Genomic DNA, 12,573 nt, shown 5'->3' on the forward strand with positions numbered 1-12,573 from the left:
CTTATAATAATGTATTGTTCCTGTTAGTGAATTCCTGAGGTCAAAGGCCTTTCTGTATAACAAAAATGTTCAACAACTTGTCATATATTTTATACTACAGTGTATATAAACTCAAGTCTTAATATCTCACTCCTGAGACATGAACAAGAAAAAATGTTCACCTTAAGTAACTTTTCTGATCCAGACTACAATAAACTAATCTCAACACAGAAAAAGTCCTTTTGTAAAATTCATCACTTGTGTACTGTCTGTGAAACAAGTACAGCTTTCTTGATTATATGAAAAAGATTTTAAAATCCCATTTTTATGGTACTTAACCTCTAAACTGCCATCAGAACCATAATAACACCATCCATTTTTAAGCACCTTCAGGTTTTGTAAGTGCTTACCTGCATCATTTTATTAACTTAGCAACCCTAAAAGATACACAAGACAGATGTTTTGTTAATTTTTTGAATGAAATTCAGAGAGGCTGAGTGCCTTGCATACATATTACATACTGATCAATGCAACAGCTAGAGCTAGAATTCAGGTCTTATCATTTTAGCCACTGTTTATCAAAGCGCATACTTTTAGCTGGTGAATATGTTGAACACTGCATTATCTCACAGTAATCTTATATCTATTTTACAGATGAAGAAAGTATGATGCACAAAGATTGTTACATATAAGTCTTTCTTTCTGAAAGCATTTGTTCTTTTCTCCTGTGCTAAGTCCAGAAATGAACTATTATCAAAGTACCGGAATAAAAGAACCAATCTTCATCAAAAATAAAAATTACTATAGACTAGCACACTAAAGCTGAAACTCCAATACTTTGGCCACCTCATGTGAAGAGTTGACTCACCGGAAAAGACTCTGATGCTGGGAAGAATTGGGGGTGGGAGGAGAAGGGGACGACAGAGAATGAGATGGCTGGATGGCATCACCGACTCGATGGACGTGAGTTTGAGTGAACTCCGGGAGTTGGTGATGGACAGGGAGGCCTGGCGTGCTGTGATTCATGGGGTCACAAAGAGTCGGTCACGACTGAGTGACTAAACTGAACTGACCACACGTTACTTGCCCAGCATAGTGCTATGCTTGGCAGTTAGCATCATGTTTCATATTTGTAACAACCAAACAACCAACTTAAGAGTTAAGTATTAGTTTTCCCATTTATAAGTAAGGACAGAGACTCAAAGTGACAGAAGCAGAATTTAAAACCATTGGAGAGAGTGTGGAGAAAAGGGAACCCTCTTACACTGTTGGTGGGAATGCAAACTAGTACAGCCACTATGGAGAACAGTGTGGAGATTCCTCAAAAAACTGGAAATAAAACTGCCATATGATCCAGCAATCGCACTCCTGGGCATACACACCGAGGAAACCAGAACTGAAAGAGACACATATACTCCAGTGTTCATCGCAGCACTGTTGATAATAGCCAGGACATGGAAGCAACCTAGATGTCCATCTGCAGATGAATGGATAAGAAAGCTTTGGTACATATACACAATGGAGTATTATTCAGCCATTAAAAAGAATACATTTGAATCAGTTCTAATGAGGTGGATGAAACTGGAGCTATTATACAAAGTGAAGTAAGCCAGAAAGAAAAACACCAATATAGTATACTAACGCATATATATGGAATTTAGAAAGATGCAAATGATAACCCTGTATACGAGACAGCAAAAGAGACACAGGTGTATAGAACAGTCTTTGGGACTCTGTGGGAGAGGGCGAGGGTGGGATGATTTGGGAGAATGGCATTGAAACATGTATATTATCATATGTGAAACGAATCACCAGTCCAGGTTCGACGCATGATACAGGATGCTCGGGGCTGGTGCATGGGGATGACCCAGAGGGAGATTATGGGGAGGAGGGAGGTGGGAGGGGGGTTCAAGAAGGGGAACACATGTACACCCGGGGCGGATTCATGTCAATGTATGGCAAAACCAACCAATATAATATTGTAATTAGCCTCCAATAAAAAAACTTAAAAAATTAAAAATAAAACCATTCCAGTTTGGCTCCAAATCTTATACTCTGAACCACTCTGTCATTCTGCTTCTGAATTGCTAGTTCACTGTAATTTCCCATGTATTTCTTACTGCCTAATGTTACTTATTTTTTGAGTTGTTTTGTCTTCTGTGGGGTGGGGGGTGGTCATTATAAAAAAAAGATAATGAGGTTTACTTTGTCATCTTTGTTTACCAAATTATCCTGAGGTTTACTTTATCACCTTTGTTTACTGAATTATCCTAACAATGCCAAAAGTGAGTACTTATACCATTCTCATAGTATAATGCAGGAAAGTAGCTTTGATCAGTGTGTCATACAATCTCTACAATAACTCTAAGCAATGAGCTGGCAGATTATAGTACTACTGTGAAACTGAATTTCTCTACCTTAGACTTTGAGCTCTAAACAGTTCCTTCACCTATTCAGTGGTAAACATCAGCAATTTCCCCAAAGTTAAAGGAAACTGACTTGTTTGTTGAGTGTTTTGATTTAAAGTTGTATTTATAATAACAAAATATGATAGAAGACTAAGCATTATTACAGTAAATTTGCTTACAGTGTAGCTAAATAATTTACATTAACAGAGGCCATGAAGTGTGGGTGAGGAGCGATTTCTTAAGTCAAAAAACTCTTTTTTCTTATGGATTTCTCATTTCATGTTGCCCTAATAATCAGAAACACAAGTATTTAGATCTTCTTAACACTTTTTCATAACAAATGGTTTGTTAACCTGAGCACGATAAATACTTCTGGGGCAAATTTTCTGTTAAAATTCAATTGGTTCTTTTTTATTTTCTGGCTAAATTCCACAGTTAGTTAGTTATTGTGTTCCTGGTAAGATTGCCTCTAAGGAGGAAGTAAAACAAGTTTGTGCATATACATACATATTGCACAGTCAAAAGTGAAGACAAAATGTGAAAGAAAAGCATGTTGTTTCCAGTAAAACTCATTCCTTATCTAGAATTAGGTGTACTCATAAATATATATACTATAATAAGTAAAGATGGCTGTTTCATTATTTTTTATAAAATTTATAGTTTTTCAAGCTAATAGTCTAGATATTTGGAATGTATTCATTTAAGCAGAAGAAATAGCTGGCAAATGTTTTATGTCAGGTGGTATGCATGCTGTTTATAACCTTTCTTCTCTTTATTCAGTGTAAGGTAACTAGATGTGACAGGGTATGACATATCACAGAGATGACTCAGGTCAGGAACTGCAAGAAGTCAGAAAAACAGTACCTTTTAAAAGGGCCTGAATAAATAGTACTTAAAGATCTGTAGAGTGTAGTATAGTCTTTTTTTTTTTTTTTAACCCTGTTATCTATCAAAAAGAATTTGAGTTCAACTGCTTAAATGTTGAGGAAAGTCTTTTACTCAGAGGAAAGTGAATTAGGGTATGTGCCCTGCCAATTCAGGTTGGGGAGGAATCTCTTGTTTCCTTTAAAATGAGGAGTGCCTACCAGCAGACATATCTATTTGTTTAGAGTTTATATATCTATTTGTTGACCAAAAATTCAATGATAACGTTTCCATCACCTACTTTTCCTTTTTGTCTGAAGCCTTTGCAATTATTTAGCTTTCATTACGAATTTCTGTCCTAGAGCATAAGATTTCAGCAAAGAACATGGTAAGATCACAAGGCTTGCTTTTAAAGGGCTGAATTTTGTTTCTGTCATAGGAAAACAACTGTGTACATTAGTAAATGGTAAAGTATGACATACACTTGGAGAAATGTATATACTGTAAGTGTTCAACTCAGTAAACATACCCATACAACAGCCAGATAACGAAACTGAACTTCACAACACCCTAACAAATCTTCCTTGCCCCACCTTCTCAAACCTCCAAAGGATAAACATTTCTGACTTCTAATACTACAAGTCAGTTTTAACTGATCATGTATGAAAATCATCTGTCCTTCTCTAGAAATATTAATAGGTTCACTCATAAATGTATGTACTTGAGTAATGTATGTTGATGACTAGTAGGGTCTTTTGGGCAGGGTTGGGGTCTGACTTATTTCACTTAACATAACTTTTGTGAAATGCACCCATATTATGTATATTATTCCATTGTATATAGCAATATATAATACAGTGTATTTATTCATTTTGTCAATGATGGGTATTTCAGTTGTTTCCAGTTTGGGGCTCTTATAAATAGTCTTCTAAATATCCTTTGTGAATATACCCACCCATTTCTATATATATTCAACTTCAATAGATACCTCCAAAGATTTCTTCAGAGTAGCTGAAACAATTTATATTTTTGTCATCAGTACAAGAGAACTACAGTTTAGTCTCATTTGCCAACAGCTGTTAGCCCTCGCCATCATCTTAACTCAATCTGAAGGGTGTATACTGCTATTATAGATGTAGTTTGTATTTCTTTGATGACTTCTGAAACTGAGCATCTAGTTATATATTTTTGGCAGTTTGAGTATGTTTTGTAAAGTTCTTTTTCTCATGCTTTTTCAGTTCTTTATATAATCCTGATATTTAACTGCAGATATTTTCTAGTACTCAATTCCCTTTTTTTGCTTTTCTAATATTATATTTTGATGAACAGAAGTTTTTCATAGAAATGTACTGCAGTTTCTCATTTATTCTCATTATGTTGATTAGATTTTGCACCCTGTTTAAAAAAGTGTAATACTCCAAGGTATTGAAGAGATATAGTATGTTTTAAGATCTTTGTCTTACCTTCTATACTTTGATCTATAATCCATATAAAATTTATTTTTGTATACATTGTTGGGAAGGGTTTTAAAAATGTGTGTTTTAACCACATGGATATCCACAAGAACCAGCACCAATTACTTAAAGATTATCCTTTATTGCTCTGCAGTGTCACGTGTGTTTTAAATCAGGTAACTGCACTGTATCTATCATCGTTTCAATTACTGTAGAGTTATAAAAGGTCTGGATTTCTAGTTATGTGAGTCTTTTTGGTTTGTTTTTGTTCAGAATTGCCTGACTATTCTTGCCCTTATGGGCGTTCATTTCCATTTTACAAACAACTATCAACACAGAAAGCTCTGTGAGGGCTTTAACTGAGTCTGCATTCAATATGTAAAATCGATTTAAAAGGAACTGTCATCTGTAGAACATTGAATCTTCCATATATCTTTCCATTTATTCAAGTCTTTACTTTTTATGAATATTTCATAATTTTCAATGCAGAAATTCTTAATTTCTAAATATTTAGGATATTTCTGCTATTATAAGTAGTATATTCTGAGTTTCATTTTCTGTATGCTTTCATAAATAAATTTTTGTGTATATGTCTTATATGCACTGATTTCTTTTAAAAAGGAGACTGGAGCAGATATGTGGAACAGAAACACCATTGAGAAAGAAATGAAAGAGTGGCTCCTGAGTAGCTTACTTAAGAGAGACTACAAACCAACAACAATAAAACAAAACTAATAACCAAATTATAGTGGTCCTTGTCTGCTAATGGCCTGTACCTGGACGACCTGTAAACTGGTTTTTATCCTCTACCTGTTCTCTTGTTTTTCATTTGTATGATATTATCTCTTAGCATTGCCAGTTAATTTTACTGATTTCTAATTATTGAATTCAAAAAATTATACATGTATTAATGGTGTTATATTCCTCCAGAGAAGATTTTCCTTTTCCTGTGCTGGGCAAGAAGAATGAGGGATGACAACTTTAATCCAATCAGTAACTGCTAAAATTGACGCTGGGTTGTAATTTTAGTCAAATTCAGCCTACCTCTGACCTTCCTCTATACCTACGTGTGTGTGTGTACATATATACATACATATACAAAGACATATAATAATGTAATATGTATTTTGTATGATACAATCTGTGGAAAGTGAAAAGATAAAAATAAAATTTAAAAATTTTAACCAGATTTTTATTTTTTCTCAGATGGAATTCTGGTGTGCTGCAAACTCTTCACCCTACTTAATATTGTCTTATCTTTCAAGTAAATCTTGAATTTTATTGGACATAGTGTACTTACAATATTGTGTTAATTTCAGGTATACAGCAAAATGATTCAGTTATACATATATTCTGTTTTTTCAGATTCTTTTCCCATATAGGTTATTATAGAATATTAAGTACAGTTCCACATGCTATACAGTTAGATCCTGGTTATCTGTTTCCCAAGATCCTATTGTATCCCTCCCCGCAACTTCTTCCTTTGGTAGCCATAAGTTTGTTTTTGAAATCTGTATGAGTCTGGTTTTCTTTCTTTTTTTTGGTAAATGAGCTCATTTACATCATTTTTTTAAATTAAATTCTACATGAGTGATAATATGATATTTATCTATCTCTATCTGACTTCACTTCATATAATAATTTCTAGGTCCATCTGTGTTCCTGCAAATGACATTATTTCATTCTTTTTTATGGCTGAGTAGTATTACATTGATATTTTTACCAATTCTTCCTTATCCATTCCTCTGCCTGTGGACATTTAGAGTGCTTCCATGTCTTGGCTATTGTAAACAGTGCTTCAGTGAACCCTGGGGTGCATGTATCTTTTCAAATTATAGTTTTCTCTGGATATATGTATACCCAGGAATGGGATTCTTGGATCATATGGTAGTTCTATTGTTTAGTTTTTTAGGAAACCTCCACAGTGTTTGTACCAATTTACATTCCCACTAACAGTGTAGGTGGTTCAGTTTTCTACACACCCTCTTCAGCATTTGCTTCTAGACTTTTTCATGATGGCCATTCTAACCAGTTTGAGGTAATGATACCTCATTGCAATTCAGATTTGCACTTCTCTAATAATTAGTGATGTTGAGCATCTTTTCATGTACTTTTTGGCCATTTCTTTGAAAAAATGTCTATTTAGATCTTTTGCCCATTTTTTAATTGTTTTTTCCTTTTTTTGACATACAGCTAGCTGCATGAGCTATTTGTATATTTTGGAGATTAATCCCTTGTTGGTCACTTCATTTGCAAATATTTTCTCCCATGCTGTGAGTTGTCTTTGCACTTTATTGATGGTTTCCTTTGCTATGCAAAGCTCTTAAGTTTAATTACATCTTTGTTTTCGATAATTACAAAGATAATAACCATTTATCTTTGTTTTTATTCTCATTGGTCTAGGAGGTAGATTCAAAAAGATATTGCAGCAATTTATGTCAAACAGTGCTCTGTGTTTTCCTCAAAGAGTTGTATAGTTTCTGGCCCTACATTTAGGTCTTTGATCCATTTTGAGTTTTTGTGTGTATGGTGCATACACAAAATTCTCATTTCATCCTTTTACATTTAGCTGCCCAGTTTTCCCAGCACTGTTTGTTGTAGAGACTATCTCTCCCCCATTGTACGGTCTTCTCTGTTGTACACTAGTTGACCACAGGTTCATAGGTCTATTTCTGGGCTTTCTCTCCTGTTCCATTGATCTATTATATATTTTTGTGCCAGTACCATACTCTTTCGATGACCATAGCTTTGTCTGGTGCCAGGAAGCCTGATTCCTCCAGCTCTGTTTTTCTTTCTCAGGATTTTTTTGGCTATTTGGTCTTTTCTGTATCCATATGAATTTCAAGATTTTTTTGTTCTAGTTCTGTGAAAAATGCCTTTGGTAATTTGATAGCAATTGCACTGAATCTTTAGATTGCCTTGGGTAGTATAATCATTTTGATAATCTAAGAACATGGTTTATCTCTCCATCTGTTAGTATCATCTTTGATTTCTTTCATCACTGTCTTATAATTTTTCACAGTACAGTTCTTTCGTCTCCCTAGGTAGTTTTATTCCTAGGGATTTTATTCTTTTTTGATGTGTTGGCAAATGGGATTATTTCCTTAATTTCTCTTCCGAATCTTTCATTGCTACTGTATAGAAATGCAACAGATTTCTGTGTGTTAATTCTGTAACCTGAAACTTTACCAAGTTCACTGATAAGCTCTAGTAGTTTTCTGGTAACATCTTTAAGGTTTTCTATATACAGTATCACTTCAGCTATAAACAGTGACAATTTTACTTCTTCTCTTCCCATTTGGATATTTTTTTCTGATTGCCATGACTAGGACTTTCAAAACTATGTTGAATCAAAGGGGCAAGCATGGATATCCTTATCTTGTTCCTGATCTTAGAGGAAATGCTTTTAGTTTTTCAATACTGAGAATGATGTCACTGTGGGTTTGTCACATATGGGCTCTATTATTTTGAGGTAGGTTCCCTCTATGACCACTTTCTGGAGTTTCCAGCTCACTTATTCACTTTCAACTCATTTTTTTCCTGCTATTGATTCCAAATATGACAAACACATAACTTATATCATACTCAACACTTAGTGGGAAGTTTAACACTTTTCCTCTTAGATGAGTAACAAGACAAGGACACCCACCCTTGCTACTTTGAATCAGTAGAGTATTAGCTGTTTTAACAAGAGCAATTAAGGAAGAAAAAGAAATAAAAGACATTTAAGTCAAAAAGGAAGAAGAAAAGCTGTCACTATTTGCAGATAATATATACAGAAAACCCTAAAGACTCCCCACAAAGAACTATTAAACAAAGTTAGTACACTCTCAGGATACAAAATCAATTTTCAAAAATCTGTTGCATTTCTATACACTAATATTGAACTATCAGAAAGAAAAATTGAGAACAATCCTATTTTCAAATGTACCAGAAAGAATAGGAATAAATTTAGCCAATAAAGTGAATGACCTGAACACCGAAACCTACAAAATTGAAAAGAAATTGAAGAAGACACAGTAAGTGGAAAGATAAATCGTATTCATGGATTGGAAGAATATTGTTCAAATTTCCATACTACCAAAAGCAACCTACAGAGTCAATGCAATCCCCATCAAAATTCCAATGCATTTTTTCACAGAAATCAAACCAACAATCTTAATTTGTACGGAAATACAAAAGACCCAAAATAGCCAAAACAGTCTTGGGGAAGAACAACAAAGCTGTAACATCAAGCTTCCTCATTACTGTAGTAATCAAAACACAGTGTGGTACAGGCATTAAAATAGACACAGAGACCCATAAAACAGAATGGAGGGTCCAGAAATAAATCCATGCAAATATAGTCAACTAATTTACAACAAAGCAGCAAAGAATACTCAATGAGGATAGAACAGATTCTTTAATAAATGGCATTAGGACTGTATAGCCATGTGCAAAAGAATTACTGAACCACTCTGTTATATATAGCATACAAAAAATTCAAGATGAATCAAAGACTTGAATATAAGATGTGAAGTCATGAAACTCCTAGAAGAAAACATAGGAAAGCTCCTTGACCTCAGTCTTGACAATGATATTTTGGATTTGACATCAAAAGTAAAAACAAGTAAGTGGAACTAAAGCAAACTAATGGAACCATCAGCAAAATAAAAATGCAACCTGCAGAGTGAGAGAGAATATTTGTAAATCATATTTCTGATAAGGGGTGAATATCCAAAATCTATGTAAAGAACTCACACAACTAAACAGAAAAAAAAATTGAACAATCCAGTTTAAAATGGGCAGAGGATCTGAATAGACATTTTTCCAAAGAAAACATACAGATTGACAAAAGGTACATGAAAAGATGCTAATAATTAAGGAAATGCAAATTAAAAAACAATGAGATAGCACTTCACACCAGTGAAATGATTGTTCTTAAAAAGAAATAACATGTGTTTATGAGGAAGTGGGGAAAGGGACCTTTAACCTTTGGTGTGAGTGTAAATCGGTACAGCCACTATGGAAAACAGTACGAAATTCCTCAAAAAATTAAAAATTATTTTAATCAAATAATTAAATATGATCAAATAATTCCACTTCTAGGTCATTTATTTGAAGGAAACAAAGACACTCAAAATGATATCTGCACGTTCACATTCACTGAAGCATTATCTGCAATAGCCAAGACATGGTAGGTATACAGGTATGTGCGTGCACACACAATGTAATATTGTTAAGCCATTAAATGAAAATGGAAATCTTGCCATTTGTGATAACATGGAAAGATTTTGAGAGCATTACGCTAAGTGAAATAAGTCAGAGAAATACACTGTATGATCTTACTATACGTGGAGTCTAAGAAAAACCCATGGATACAGAGAGCAGATCTGTAGTTACTAGAGGCAGAGGCTGGATGAAATGAATGAAGTTGCTGAAAAGGTACAAAGTTCTGGTTGTAAGATAATGTCCTGGTGAAGTAATATACATCTTGGTGACTACACTTAACAGTACTGTATTACGTATTCAAAAGTTGCTACAAGAGTAAATACAAAAGTTCTCATCACAGGAAAAAGAACTGTAACTGTGTATGGTGATGGATGTTACCTAATCTTATTATATAATTTACGCATATATTTATGATATATCATAATAAAACTCATGTGTACACCTAAATTAGTACAGTGTCATATATCAATTATGTATCATTTTAAAAGAAAAAACAAAAAATGAAACTACATATGTAAGCCTTTCCACAGCAATAATTAAATGTCAGTGGTCTAAATACATCAATTTTAAAACAAATTTGTGGGAGAGTAATAAATAGGAGGGGCTTCCCTCATAACTCATTTGGTAAAGAATCGGCCTGCAATGCAGGAGACATGGGTTTGATTCCTGGGTTGGGAAGATCCCCTGGAGAAGGAAATGGCAACCCACTCCAGTATTCTTGCCTGGAAAATCCCATGGACAGAGGAGCATGGCGGGCTACAATCCATGGGGTCGCAAGAGTCTGACACGACTTAGCGACTAAACCACCAGCACCACCACCACAAAACCACCACCACCACCAATAAATAGGAGACTGGGATTGATACACTACTATATACAAGATAGATAACTGATAAGGACCTACTGTATAGCATAGGGAACTTTTCTCAATATCCTGTAGTGATCTGTATGGGAAAAGAATCAAGGAAAGAGTAGCATGATATTAGACACTCAGGTGTGTCCAACTCTGACTCCACAGACTAGCCTTCCAGCTCCTCTGTTCATGGAATTTTCCAGGCAAGAATACTGGAGTGGGTTGCCATTCCCTTATCCAATAGGAAAGAGTGGATATATGTATAATTGATATACTTTGCTGTACAGCAGAAATTAATACAACACTGAAAATCAACTTTCAAAAAAAAAGAGATTTGCAGAATGTTAAGAAAAAAATGGCCCAGTATATATGCTGTTTACCAGAAACTCATTTGAGATATAATGATACAGGTAGGCTGTGTGTAAAAGGATAAAAAATGTATACTGTCAAAACAATTAGAAGAAATCAGGAGATAAATGAAAAAATTTTAACAAAATATTAAGCAATGGAATTCAGCAACATATAAAATTAATTCATATTATGAAGTAGAATATACCAGGCATAAATGACTGATTTGGTATGTGAATGTAACCTACTCCACGAACAGACTAAAGACAAATCACATGATCATATTAGTCAATGTAAAGAAAGCATATGAGGAAATTCAACATTCATTCATGATGGAAAAAACTGAGAAAAACAGAAAAAGTGGGACTTCTACAACTTGATAAGGAAGGAGCATCTATGTTAGGCCTACAGTAAGCATTGTAATTAATGATGAAAGACAATTTTTTTTCCCTAAGTTTGGAACATGGCAAAGATATTCACATATATCACTGTCATTCAGCAAAGTTCTTGAAGTTTTAGCCAGTGCAATAATGCAAAAAGTCGGCGGGGGGGAAGCATACAAACTGAAAAGAAGAATTAAAACTATATCTGCTGTTGACATGATGGTCTATATAGAAAATTGCAGGAATCTAAAAACCGTTTAGAGCTAATAAATGATTTCAGAAAGGTTGCAGGATGAAGAGATTTTGAAACTTAGCTGTATTTCCATAGAACTAATAATAATCACATAGATACCAAGATTTAAAATACAATACATATACAATTGCTCAAGACAATCAAATATTTAGGTGTATATCTGACAAAAAAATGCAAGACTTTTCTGCTGAAAACTATAAAACACTTATGAAAAAAATCAAAGATTTAAATCAATCTAGAAACATACCACATTCATGAATTGGAAGATTCACCAAAGAAAAGACACCAGTTCTCTCCAAATTGTTATATAGATTTAAATCAATTTCTATCAAAATCCTAGGAAGTTTAATGCCAGATACAGATAAGATCATTGAAAATTTTATATGGAACAGTGGAATCACGATGGTGGAGGAGTACGTGGAACTGACTTACCCCCTCCACCCCACCATAAAACATCAAAAATACATCTACACATGGAATGATATTAATGGAATACTAATTAGAAACTTGCATAACTCCTATATAACCAAAGCTGTATGAAAGATTTTCACATAACCAGGTATGATGGGGATAAAATCCCACTGGGTTGGGACCTGTGCCCATGGGAGGGATCTAAGGAAGAGGTCTGCATGGGCAGACCCACACCCTAGGGAGTGAGCAGATCAAGTCATAATCTAGGCATCCCAGTCCAGGAATCCTGTAGAGAGAAGAAAACCCCCCTTTCCTGCTGCAAAAATCCCTAGGACACAGGCAGCCAAGATCTCAGGCAATGAATAGCACAGCCACCTTAATTCCTGCAGCCACGGAGCTTCAGATCCCA

At 34.5% G+C, this 12,573-nt stretch overlaps 1 protein-coding gene across 9 annotated transcripts in view; it reads left to right on the forward strand.

Moving 5' to 3' along the window:
* Nucleotides 1–12,573, forward strand: part of WDPCP (WD repeat containing planar cell polarity effector) — a 385,832-nt gene that overhangs the window by 302,469 nt on the left and 70,790 nt on the right. The window contains exon 15 of one of the 9 annotated variants that reach the window (XM_088841313.1): nucleotides 9,794–9,881. The exons of 5 other annotated variants lie outside the window; for them this stretch is intronic. In XM_088841313.1, the coding sequence (XP_088697439.1) occupies nucleotides 9,794–9,881 (88 nt within the window). Of the gene's footprint in view, nucleotides 1–633; nucleotides 1,686–5,326; nucleotides 11,515–12,573 lie in introns of those variants that run through there. 3 more of the 9 variants (XM_088841312.1, XM_088841315.1, XM_088841314.1) reach the window with 3 other exon arrangements.

The sequence above is a fragment of the Moschus berezovskii genome, chromosome 11 (genome assembly GCF_049115385.1).
Source record: "Moschus berezovskii isolate FMDL1 chromosome 11, NW_MosBer_1.0, whole genome shotgun sequence".
Taxonomy (NCBI): domain Eukaryota; kingdom Metazoa; phylum Chordata; class Mammalia; order Artiodactyla; family Moschidae; genus Moschus; species Moschus berezovskii.